This window comes from Amphiura filiformis, chromosome 19, assembly GCF_039555335.1.
Source record: "Amphiura filiformis chromosome 19, Afil_fr2py, whole genome shotgun sequence".
Taxonomy (NCBI): Eukaryota; Metazoa; Echinodermata; class Ophiuroidea; order Amphilepidida; family Amphiuridae; genus Amphiura; species Amphiura filiformis.
In genome coordinates this window covers 37,410,794-37,424,171 of record NC_092646.1, presented here as the reverse complement: position 1 = coordinate 37,424,171, position 13,378 = coordinate 37,410,794, and the positions used below count along the sequence as shown (strand labels likewise).

Sequence of the window (13,378 nt, the reverse complement as noted above, 5' to 3'; positions counted from 1 at the left end):
TATCTCTATATCTAAGATATGTAAAAATCTGAAAATTGATAACCTGCCCAAAAGTGTCTCCTTTTGACATGACACATCACAAATGGTGATCAAGACTTAAATGACCTTTTATAAGTCTCATCAGCAACATTTTGATCAGCATAATTATAAGATCGCCTAGTATTTTGGTATATTTGTTCACAGTTGAAAACTAAATCTGCATAGCTATATAACTTAGGTCTAAAATGCCTAACTTTTTGACATTGGCAATTTGGTTCATTTTTAGTGACAGTTTTTTTGGTTTTTTTAACTTTAAAAATGGAACATACAAACTAACTAAACTTGTACAGTTTGTTTATTTTGTTAATGTTGATGGCTAAACAAGGCATCAACAGCCGTTATCTGTTACTAGGTAGTGCTGATGGGATGCCACCATGATAGCGGTCACTTGATGCTCTGCGTTCAGTAGTTTATTTCATGTCATTGTATCAATGACATAATGGACTATTCCAGTTGAATTCCACACTGTGGAAGATTTGGCTAAAGTCTTCCACCAATGGAGTATGAGTTTTGAATAGAATAGTCAGTTAGGTAACATCCATTTGAAATACTCAACCCAGCTGTGGAAGATATAGACCACTTGACATGTGACGTCATTGCCCGGCAGTATGCGCACGCATTATGGTACTTTCCATTGTTCTTTGCCCTGCAGTGTGCGTCTGCAAGCGTAATAGTCTGCTCAGGGCATGTGTATTTTAAATCTCCCACCACATTTCATATAGTACAAGGAAGCCATTGAATAGTGAAGCGGTTCGTTCGGGCATATCGACAGACCAATCCCTCGCCTTTGTTGATAAACAATAATGTAAAGTGGTCTATAGGTAAAGCCACAATACAGGGTGAGTGTGGGCTTCAAAATGATTAACCCTGACCAATTACATGTGAAATTCATACTCCCCCTGGGGAAGATATTTCCAAAATCTTCCACAGGGGTAGTGTGGATTTCAACTGGAATAGCCCAAAGGACAAGTAAGTTCAGGAAAGGTGTTCTATATGCTGGCAGAAAAGGGAAGAAATGATCAGGAACCATGTTTAGTATGTATGAAGTAGACCTAGTGTAAAGTTATGAAATAATGATGATAGTGTTGTTGTTTGTTTTAGGTGATAGATGGCTTAATACAGAGCAACTTAGACCAGATAGTAGTAGCTCTACTCTCCATGCTCTATGAACCACACACTGATGACAGTGACTTGGCACAATTCACTAGGTAAGATTTGCAGACTTGTCAGCATTTACTAGATCATCGATAGTCTTCAGGAAATGTCATAATTTTTTTTGTATAGTGCTATTTCTGTGGTGCAGCGGTGACATTTGTGCACATTTCACTGAGCGTTGCTTCAAAATTCATGAGGATTCACTTAAAGCCATATTATAACATTTTCAAACAAAATAGATTAGCATTTCTTTGCCATAAAATGTTAGCTTTTACTGTCAGATATATCCCCTTTTATTTTTGAGCCGAACAACTACGGCAAAGTAAAGAAAATTGGAATTTACTATCAGCGCACATGTCGCCAATACGTACCACTCCTTCGGTCATGTTGTGGTACGACCCTTTGTTGTGTATATCACTGTCCCGCACGCCGTGTACGTACTGTGTGTTATGAACATCGTGTATGCGTTCGACTAATAATTCCATCGTAATAATAAAGCGCCGGTTCCGGCGTTTTATTCAAAATCTCTGATTTTGACAAAACTACAGCACCTAGAGTCTTGATTTTTGCAGGGTATATTGGTTTAATAAAGTGCAATTTAATCGTGTAAAAAAAGGAATTAAAAAAAATTCAGAGAGGGCGTCTATATAAATATAATATGGCTTTAAATCACTGGTACACACACACCCCCCACATAGAAAGGCATTTTTTTTTCAGGGGAGGGCATTGTTTGAAAGGGGATTATGTGACTAAATGGGCTATTGCAGTTGAATTCCATACACCCCCCTATGGAAGAGATGACCAGCTTTATCTTCCACGCAGGGAGTTACCCATTCAGGTAACCCCATTTGAAATTCACACTTCCTGTGGAGAAGATTATAAAGTCTTGTCTTCCATAGGCCAATGCCATTTTTATGACATATTATACATTTCTTGTATTCCAGTGACAATGATCCTGAACCAAACCCACCGTTTTTCAATTCCTACACTGTGAGAGCCACAATGGATTACTTGACCAAATGCCATGGAACCAGCGCACACACGCTGGTATCACTACTTGCCAAGATACAGGTGAGTCATGCAGGCAGGCCTCGAATTGGGCTATTCAAGTTGAAAGCCACACTACCCTTGTGGAAGGTTTTGGAAATATCTTCCACAGAGGGAGTATGTATTGCAAAGGTAACTGGTCAGGATTAATCAATTTGAAACCCATACTCCCCCTTGGCTTTAGGCACCACATTCAATTTGGTCCTATAGAACTATCGGTGCCCGGTTATGTACTGATGACTCTTAACATCGCTCCCTGGAGATATAATAGAGAAATTGCGGAGAGGCGTTCACTGCAAATGCCATACGGGTTACGGATTTCTGCATTTTGCGGTAGAACGTCATAGTCCCGTTCACATCCAAACTAGCCTCCCACACAGCCAGTTTGTGTCGGGCCTAATATTCGTGATAGCCCCATAGAGTCTGAACCAAGACTACGTGTAAACGCAATTGCAATCATGATGGCGCTATGCTGAGACAAATAATCTAAAGGTAATAGGAAGCACCCATTGATTCACCTTGGGTGCATCGAACCAGAGAAGATTATCTTCTTTCATCGAACTACTTTCCTCGGCATTGATATGCAAATACGACTGGCTGTATCTATAATGCTCTAAGCATTCAGTCCAGATTAGCGATATTTGAGTTTTGCGGGCTATTGGAAAATGAGTATAGGCCTATGTTCACACGTGTATGCTATTTGTCTAAATAATCTAAACAGAGTTTGGTGTTGGATGCCTAAGAAGTCTTGGTGTATATTATTCGAATAACAAGAAACAAACCATACTGCAGTTACTGTCCGTTTTACTATACACAATACACAGTGCTCTCACCATTGACGCGCGACCTTTACAAATAGTGTATGTTAGAAGTATATTTGCATTTGCCTAGTTAACATCACTGTGTGAAAAAATAACCGGCCAATATTTAAACTATTCTCCAAACTTCTAGCAAATATATTTCTCTAACATGACCTAAAATTACAGCTAGGTTAGATGTTTAGAAATAATCGCACTTTGAGTGAGGGCAAAGCATAGCTAGCTCATAGCTAGCCAACTCCCCGTGTTAATTGAATGGAGATTTGACCGAAAATATTGAGCTATATTGGTAACGGTCCGCTCCGTTCTGAAGGATGCCACAAAAAAACGGTACAAGCTACATTTAAACTATTCTATGAAATTCTAGAAAATATAGTTTTGTAACATGTCCTAAATTTTTAGCTAATTTAGGTGTTTGGAAATAGTCGCACTTTTGTGTTTTAGGAAGGATATGTAAACGACAGATAACACCAAAAATATGAAGAAATTATTTCCAAACCGTGTTAAGTCAACAATCATTATGTTGCTCATTTTCAAGAATGCTGGTTAACAAAAAGCAGGCCATTGTCTCATTTCGTGAACAAAGGTCCACATACCATTGTTTCCTTGCGTTTCCTTTAAAATCAGTTACCCAACTGAAGCGGTATTATAGCACCTCATAGCGATACCGCACATATAAAACAGACACATGTGCACAACCAGAGAAGATCCGATTTAATCAGTTGAGCTGTTTCAATGAGTGTTATCTTGGTGCAATAGCTTTTAATGGGGTTTAAGTCCTGCAAAGGTCGAGATGAATTCTACTGTAGACATGACTGCATCATGCTCCATTATCATATAAATAATACCCTGTTTACTTTCTAAAACAAAATGAAAATAGATAATCTAATATGCCTAGTTCGATTACTACCCAGCAAACACAGATTATTACAGAAAACGTTAAATGTCGGGTTAAAGGTTATGTGAGGGTCAAGGGCATTAAAAGTTTTAATAACATTCAAAAACACCTTTGTTCTAAGCTTGCTTATAAACGTTCTAACACAATAGACACTTAAATATGTTTGCCAAATGATATTTTATTATAGCATTTCGAATTTTGGCTTAAAATATTTTTTCAGTATAACACGAGTTTTCATGATTTTTATATAAACATACATCGATATGTTATCAAAACGTTTTAACTAAAACCAAAAACACATGCATTATCATGTTTTAAAAACATTTTGGAGTTTGCTGAATAGTATCCATAAACAAAACACTTTGACAGCTGTTTAATGCACAACGAAAAAGCAAGGTGAAAAATAGCGTTGCACGAACTTCTGTTCCCCGTCCCAAACAGACATTTATGCCGTAACACGACACAATCTTGCCTAAAACGCTTCTTCGCAAGCTGATTTTTGGACGGCATTTTCCACACACAAATGAATAGGCAATCTGCCTGTTCGAATTCCCGTCGAAAAAAAATCGAAATTTGTTCACTTCTTCTTGTCTATCTGAGATCAAATTTTAACCCCTAAAATGGATTTTATTACATGTCGGACTCTACTTGTTCTATTAGGATACTTTGATTCGTTTCATAACATGATAAACATAACATTTTTCTGCATTTTATAATGCGTTTTTTGTCATTTTGGAACGTCATTTTTTTCTATTATCCTCAACGTAATCGCCGTACGGTAATTCCACGATTGACCAATTCACAATAGATTTCACCCTCTAGAGGGCATAATAACCTATTTTCGACTAATGTAGCTTGCCGTTCGCGTTCCGTGTCACGTTTCACGTAAATTTCGCAATCTCTCTAATAAATTGTATCAAGCATGATAATTAAGAGTTGAATAGTGTTATTGTTATTCATTTTTAAATAAAAAGAAATGCACTGAAATATTCAGGGTACGATAAAAAGTGCCATCGGTACCTCTTCGGGCACCGATAGCGCTATAGAACCCAAAAAAATGTTGTGCCTTACCTATGTCTTCCACAACTGGAGTGTTTCAAATGGAAGTTACCCATTTGTTTATTGTATTCAGCACTCATACTCCCTCTGTTGAAGACTTAAGCTAAATCTTCCACATGGGTAGTGTGGATTTTAAATGGAATAGCCCATTTTAATTTTTGGGGCACCCATTTTCAAGGCCACTGGGCAAAGACAGAGAAGGGTACCAAGGCCAACAAGTGACAAAGAATGCCTTGATCATTTGACAGAGATCTGGGGGCACCAATGCCAAAACTGAAAAAGAGCAGAAATTCAAGTCCTAGAGTCATGCGACATATTTCATTTTTAGGCCTGGGTATTTTTATATAGTACAAATCCCTAATAAGCAGCCCCTTGAGGCACTAACCAATTTAATAATGTAGGTCACCTTAACATAAAAATGCAACAGTTAGCTGTGCAGAATATTAATTTATCACTCAAATGTGCCAGAGATTATTCAAGCTGTGAATCTGACTATACAACAGGCAATTAATTATCAAGTAGTGAAAAATTTTATGGTTTCTGTTTGGGAACAAGCCAGATGTTTGATGGCGCCCTATAAACGAATGTCATTTCGGGAGTGGGGAAGGGTCAAAAAGTCTGATTGCATTTGTTAAAAACTACATGTAGTCAATATTTCGGTCAAAGTTGATCTTTTGAGGTTGGAATTTTCAACATTTTACATTTACGTTTCAGGGAGGGGAGGCAGGGAGTCAGCTTCTTAAGGGTACACAGAGTATTGTTGGTCGAAGCAACAACAAAATTGATTTTCATTATCTAAATCAATATATTATTGAAAAATAACACTTTGATGTTTTGCAAAAGTTCAACTTGCTTGATTTATTGTTGTTAATGAGTTATGTACGTTTTCAGCCCTCTTTACAGCATAACTCAAGAACCACAGGACCTTCAAAAGTATGTGATATTTGAATTCTTCTACACACTCGCTATGAAATAATCAATGCAATTTTTGCCAAAGCTCACTACCATTTACAAGATGCTGTGAACTACCAAATTGCAACAGTTTAAAATAGTTGCTAACCTTAATGAACAAACTTTCCTTTACAGGACTTCATTAAACTTTTTGGTTTTTAAGTTAAACTGAATGGGGTATTGTGTTTTTGTTTATTTGTTCTTCAATGTCACAGGATAACATACAGAAAATCCTGTTAGCTCTTCATGTATCAATAGTCAAAGCTCACAGGCACCAGGAGAAGCATCGTCTCTTGCTGGGGTATAGGCTCTTTGTCAGACTACTATTACGTGAACTATCCAGTAAGCTTGGTGGTTCATGGGCGTTTGTTCTTCAGGTGAGTCATATTTCCATGCTGCTGCAGTAAGTGACATGACATATCAGCTAAGGTCAAAAAAATATATTGTTTGCTTGCCCTCCAGTGAGATTTTTGGGGTGGGTCGGTCGGTTGGAAATTTATATTTTTTTATGACTCAATACTGTATAGGCCTTTAGGCTATGAACATTGGTCAATACGCGAGATTCACCATAAAAATGGATTCAATTATAACAACTGCATATATATACGTGCAGGCAAAGAACGCAAAGTGGAAACATTGATGCCAGAATGGAAAGTTATAAATGTTAATTATAATGCGCTTACAGTAATGTTTTTATTCCTAAGAAAATTTTGGCCAAATTTAGACACAGAAAAATTAATAAAAAACATTCAAATTATAAACTAAAATTTTTTTAAAGGGCAGACTCTGATTTTGGGTTGGTCGGTGGAGGGCAAGCAAGCAAACAATTTTTTTTGCCTAATGGCAAACATTGATTGTGTCCGTTTGTCTGCGCCACGCTGCTCAGCGGCAAGCGGCATGGCAGTATGAAACTAACCGTAACAGATTTTAAGACTGAATTTGGTGGCTTTTGCACTTCAGATGAATATTCCATTCTACAGTTTAGATAGACTTATAAAGTCATAGTAAATGAATTTTATTATTATAAGAATTGCTTGAAAAAAGCCAGGAAATAAAATATGTCTTTGTTATGTCTCTGGTTCTCAATAAGTTGATATTTTTCATGGTGTCAAAAACTTCCATCAAAATCCTCTAGCTTCACCAGAAATATATTTGTAAGACTGCAAGTCACAGTGGTGCATACCATTACCAGTGTGGGAGACAGAAGCACTGTATTATCATTATTTTGATAATTGTTTAAAAACTTTTTTACAACTCAAATTTTTTACAGGATGTGATATACACAGTGGTCCATACCATTACCAGTGCAGGGGACAGCAGTCTTGTATTACCTTGTGTGGACATAATGCAGACATTATGTGAGACAGCATTGGACTGTTGTCCTGCAGAGTTGGGCAAGCATTTACAAGTCATTATGGGTTGTCTGGTACCTGTAGTTGAGAGATCAGATGATGCAGGGAAAATGGTAAGTGATTCATTATCATCAGATGTGGAGTAGATGACCACAAGATTTGTCCATGTACAACAATCCTTGGCTATCTATTCTGCTTGAATGTCTTCATCATAGCAGTCAAGTTGGCTCAATCGATAAGGCGTTCGACTGTGGTGCGAGAGGTTGCGGGTTCGAACCCTGCGGTGCCTATTACGCCCTCATGGCAAGATTGAGTCAGCTTGAAATTACCCTGGACAAGGAACTTACTGGTAAATTGTCTCGTTGTAACCCGTACGAAACTGGTTGCGAAGATTATTTGTGGAATGTCTAAGGTGTGCGCTCTTGCAGCAGCAAAGTCCCTGAAATGTTGCTTAATGGTTTATGGAATGATGTGGGGAGGTATTGGTCAGCGACTACCTGTAAAGTGTGCTGAGGCTTGTGGATCAAAGTTTAGGCATTATGCCTGTGCGTAGGGCACTATAAATCACTGCGCTTTTTTTTTCTTTTTTTTTTATCATACCTGATGAGCACATGTTGAATAAGAGGTTACTTGATTACTTGCTTGGTTACTTGGTAGGTAGACTCCTAGTTCCAGACGGAAGAGCCCTCAACTTCTCTCTAAAGGTAGCAATACTTGGTGCAGAATCAATCTTTTGTGGCAGTGAGTTCCAATCATTTATGACTCTATTTCCAAAAAACTGCTTAGCGACGTCTGTCCTTGCCTCCTGCTTGAAAATGTTGTGGGAGTGACCTCTCAAGCCTTCTCTATGGGGGAGTTGAAGGAACATATCAGCAGGTGTCTTGTACCTTCCTGTCATGTATTTGAAGGTCTCGATTAAGTCGCTTTCCTGTCTTCTTAGTTCTAACGTAGGGAGATAAATTTCCAGCGGACATAGTCGCAGACACCTCTTCTGCACCTTTTGTAATCTGTCAATATCTTGTTTGGTTCTCGGATTCCATATGACGGAGGCGTATTCCAAGATGGGTCTAATGATAGACGTGTATAATGTGAGGACTTTTTCCTCAGTGAAGTTGTTAAAACATCTTTTAATCATTCCAATCCTCTGATTTGCACGCTTACAAATTCCAAGAATATGTTTTGAAGGCTTCATGTTGTTACTAATAAGAACACCCAGGTCTTTCTGCTCAGAAACATCACAGAGATAAGTTCCATTGAGAGAATAAGCATAATTGAATGCAGCATGGAATCTAAGTGACACACATTTGGTAGCGTTAAAATGAAGCAACCACAAATGAAACCAAGCAGAAAGGGCGTTCAAATCCTGCTGAAGCACACTACAATCATCCACAGTAGTTAATTAAGTTCCTATAAATCTTTGTGTCATCTGCAAACATTTTGGCTGTAGACTTGACGACATCAGGCATATCATTCACAAAAAGTAAGAAGAGCATGGGCCCTAGTATGGTACCATGTGGTACTCTGCTAATGACATCTCTCCATGATGAAGAACCATTTCTAAGGTGCGTGCATGTCCTGGTCTTCTTTTGCCACAAGTTGGTATGTAGAGAGCCTATCCTCTGGAAGACGAAGGATGAGCTCCAGGAATCTCAGTGGGCTTATGCAGTAGATAAGAGGCTCAGTATTGGTAATGGCATATATCGCATTTGAGACACAATGCTCTCCATTTATATTTAGCATAAAGCCTATAAAAGAAGTAGTATTTCACAGAGCTGGTTCTCAATAACTTGATCATGCACAAGCATGATGAGTGTCACATTTTCAACAATGGTTACATTCTACTATCTACAAGGTTCGCTACCACTTATATTTTTACTCTTAAGGTTCGATGTCACTTATTTCAAATAAGGTTCGCTAAGTCAGACAGACAGACAGAAAGAAAGAGAGAGAGAGAAAGAAAGAAAGAAAGAACCCTGACAACAAATTTGTACCTTTTCTTCGTCATTTTACTCATTGCTGCGTCTCGAATCACTTTCGCTTTTTGGGCCACCTCCTTGGCCGTTTTTCTCTGTTCTGTCTCCTCTTGTTCTGCAATTCTTGCAGCTTCTTCTTGCAACTCTATACATTCTTGCAACAGCCTATCTCTTGCTGTAAATTCTTCGTTTGTTCCAGATCTATGAATGGTGTGAAAAAGGTCATAAGATTATACAGACAATAATATTTGAAACAACTAAATATCTTCATATACAAATTAAAGGCCTATTCAGCGATTTACTCAATCCGGAGGATTCTACTTTAACTCCTCCTCCAACACAACATTAGCATGATTTTTGAAAAATTAGCAAAAATGTTATTGTGATGCTACACATTTATCTTAGAGAAATTGGCCAATTTAATTTTTTGTCCTCCATTTTTTAAAAACAAAAATACTCAAAAATATTGATAACAAATATTGTTTTAAATACATTTTAAAACCCCCACATAAAGTGGGGTGAGTCTTCTTGATGTGGTCATACATATGTACCCCTTTAATCACGGAAATTCCAAAGTGTCATTTTGGAATGCAATGCAACTGTACATTAAAACTTGCAGTCAAGTTCAATCGAGAAGGCGTTTGACGATGGTGCGAGAGGTTGAATGTTCGGACCCTGGTGGTGGTTTTGTACGTTCTCATGGAAAAATTGAGTTGGCTTGAAATCCACTGGACAAGGACTTTACTGCTAATTATTATTATTATTTATTATTATTATTATTATTATTATTATTTATTATTTATTATCTTTACCCAGGGTATGCCCGAATCAGCTTAAAGCTGTTCTAACCGGGGCCCTGCAATATACAATTAAGTTACAACAATATTAAAAGACACTCATATACAATATAGTAATTATACGTAAAAACACATTTAGATATACAAACAATTATGGCACGTAATTTCATATAATCATAGGTATATACAACTTTTAAAAACATCAAATCATGCGAATATGCAATCTACTTCAGATGGCTACTTTTATACATTGTCTTAAACGACTGAACATTACCAGCATTTCTAGTAGGTGGGTCAATATTATTCCACAACTTAACGCCACTATAGCTAAACGAAAATTTAAAAGACTCAATGTCAGTACCATGAACAATGGGTGGAAGAGCTAGCAAATCAGCTGCAGCTTGCCTCGTAACACGATCGTGATTGTCACGCACATAATTAAACATATTATTTAAATACTGTGGAGCAAGACCATTAAGACATTTATAAATCATTAGAGCTTTGAAATAATTATTACGTATTTGTATAATTGTCTCATTGTAGATTTCAATGCTGTTAATTTGCATTTGACTTTTGAAATTGAAATATATTTCTCTTGGGCAGGCTCTTTCTCTTGTGAACTCGTTGGTGATTCAAAATGGTGGCAAATTGAAGTCGACTCTCCAATACTTGGACCCATTGCCAGACAGTGCTAAATTAGCTAAAGCCAGACAGGCACAAGATGCGGTACGATATCAGGACGGTGAATTCAACTTGTTAGAGGTAGGTGCTTATTATCTATGAATATATTGCTCATCCAAAACATCATGCACCTTAGGCAATATCTGAGTAAGGTGTAAGGTTAGGTTTATGGTTGGATTAAACCCTGATATCACCTGAAGTGATGTTTTGGATGGGCATTTCCCAACTTGTATATACAGAGAGAGAGAGAGAGAACGGTCAATTATCTACAGTCACTACTGGCAGTAAACATTTATACCAGCTGGTTTATTTGAAAGTGAAAGGAAATGGAAATATATAAAGGATAAGAGAGAAGCTGTTACAAAACTATGCCAGCGCTTTTAACCAATCAGATGGCAGGAATTTTTAGATGAGGTATATAAAAAATTTTTAATTAATAAAATACATAAGAAATAAAGATATTAATGAAGGCATTAGTAAATTCAACACTGATAAGGATATTCTTAAGATATGAGTTCATCGTTGTTTGTTTTCTTTCTTTTGTTTTTTTGACATTGTGTATTATTGTTCCCCTGTAGGAGATCAACCATTTTCTTCATGGGGGTGGACAGAGTGATAGATGTCAGAGATTAGAGGGGCTCAAGCAGCTCAGAATTCAGTTGATGCAAAACAAAGAAGAGTTGGCTCTCTTAGTCGCACAGTGTGCAGGTATGTATTCCCACCAAAGAAACAGAGCGTGTGCAACCAGTCAAAGTCCCCGTGGAATGTATGATGCAAGTTCTCGCATGTTCATGAGGGCCGATTGTTTGATCGTGCCGTGCCTAACAATCATGCCAGCGCTGCGTGCCTTCACGTATACGCGAGGTTTTTCCCATGATTTTAACAAATTTTTTCTTTGAAATTTTCACCTGGTAGGATTATGCATATGACTAGCATTCCACTAGTTCTCTTTTGACTTTATCATGGGGTATATCAGTTCTTGGAATAAAAAAAAATCGATTTAATTAAAAAACAATCTTGATTTTTTTTTAAATAAAAAAAATCAACAACACTGGTTCTCACTTTATAACAACTATTGTTCACAAGGGAGGCGGGTGTACTGTATGTGTACGTTATGGATTGTGTTTGAAGGAGTTATGGGACATATAAATGGCATGGTACATGTGTATGTACATAGAATTAATTGGTAGCAGTTAATTTGAGCTAATGGCTACTGTAATAGCACAACGTTTGTCTGTGTAATCAGATGTGCTGTTCATTGCATGAATATGTGTAGGGGTGGTTTAGAGCATGTGTTTTTTTGTACATGTACAATGTATATGCATGCAAGCTTGTTTTTATCAGATCTGTAATTTGCAAAAGATGTGGGTTTTTTAGTAAAAAAAGTTGTTTTGCAAGAAGTAGTTTATCACATATCACAACTATAAATATGTGTGACATGATATTAATAGAGAATAAATGTATTGTTTTGAGACCCAATCATGTCTCTATCGTCTGATATAACATGGGAAAAATAAGGCGCAACGCCTAGTTGTTCCACACAAAAATAATGCTATTTCTCGTGTTATATTGAGCGATAGAAACAGAGCTGGGTCTCAAAACACAAATACTTTTATTTTCATCTGAAACACATCACCTGTAAAATCATGATTGTATGTAATTACGTTCACTTTTTATGGTTATTTTGATCAAGTTCAACTAGTTACTGTCTGGCACAAAAGTGGCGAATCCATCGAGTCCTTCACACACGGACCCAAAATATCGCACTGCAATGCCGCAAGAGATCACTGCGCACATACCATGTTAGGCGCAATGCAAATGATACATGCAACCAGCGACCACTCGGCACAAAACAATACGCACCCAGGAAATATGATATAACTGTTTAAGGGGGTACTACACTCCTGGCCAATTTTGTGCCTATTTTGCATTTTCTCAAAAATTATAGCGCATTGGTGACAAGTAAGATATGTATATTATAGGGGCAAGGACTACAACTACTGCACTGGAAATTTTATTTCAGCACAGACAACAGTTGTGGAGTTACAGTCAAAAATGAGGAAAACCAATGTTTGATCAATAACTACTTGCCTTGAGTTGCTGAATTTTGAGTGCAGTAGTTGTAGTCTTTGCCCCTATAATATACATATCTTACCTGTCACCAATGCGCTATAATTTTTGAGAAAAATGCAAAAATAGGCACAAAATTGGCCAGGGGTGTAGTACCCCCTTAGACTAATTTTTATATTTGAAATACAAAATACAAGAAATATGAAAGTTATATTAATTTACTCAATTACTTGATTTGATGTTTCTTATTTCTTGTCTGAAGAAACCAAGAAAGAAGAAAGGAAGGAGGAAAATGTGCTTGTTAAACTCATCTGTACGTTGGTACAATTATGTGATGGATCTGGAGACAACGACGCAAGTGACAATCATTCAGTCAGGCTACTGCCTGTCAGAGAGGAAGCTGGTATGTTCAGTGTTGCCAAACCTTTTCAGCGACAAAGCGCGGCACATTGGCTCGCCAGGCCGCGGTAAAGGAGTCTCAAGTAGCCCAATTTTTTAGAAGCTTCCAAAAAAATCGCCCAATACTGGTTATTTGGGT

General features: G+C 37.4%; 1 protein-coding gene across 1 annotated transcript in view; it reads left to right on the top strand.

The window, feature by feature from the left end:
- LOC140141622 (serine-protein kinase ATM-like) overlaps positions 1-13,378 on the top strand; it is a 128,796-nt gene that overhangs the window by 69,486 nt on the left and 45,932 nt on the right. Inside the window, exons 30-36 of the mRNA XM_072163533.1 lie at positions 1,141-1,247; positions 2,139-2,265; positions 6,183-6,344; positions 7,238-7,432; positions 10,693-10,851; positions 11,349-11,478; positions 13,103-13,243. Of these exons, the coding sequence (XP_072019634.1) occupies positions 1,141-1,247; positions 2,139-2,265; positions 6,183-6,344; positions 7,238-7,432; positions 10,693-10,851; positions 11,349-11,478; positions 13,103-13,243 (1,021 nt within the window). The remainder of the gene's footprint in view (positions 1-1,140; positions 1,248-2,138; positions 2,266-6,182; positions 6,345-7,237; positions 7,433-10,692; positions 10,852-11,348; positions 11,479-13,102; positions 13,244-13,378) is intronic.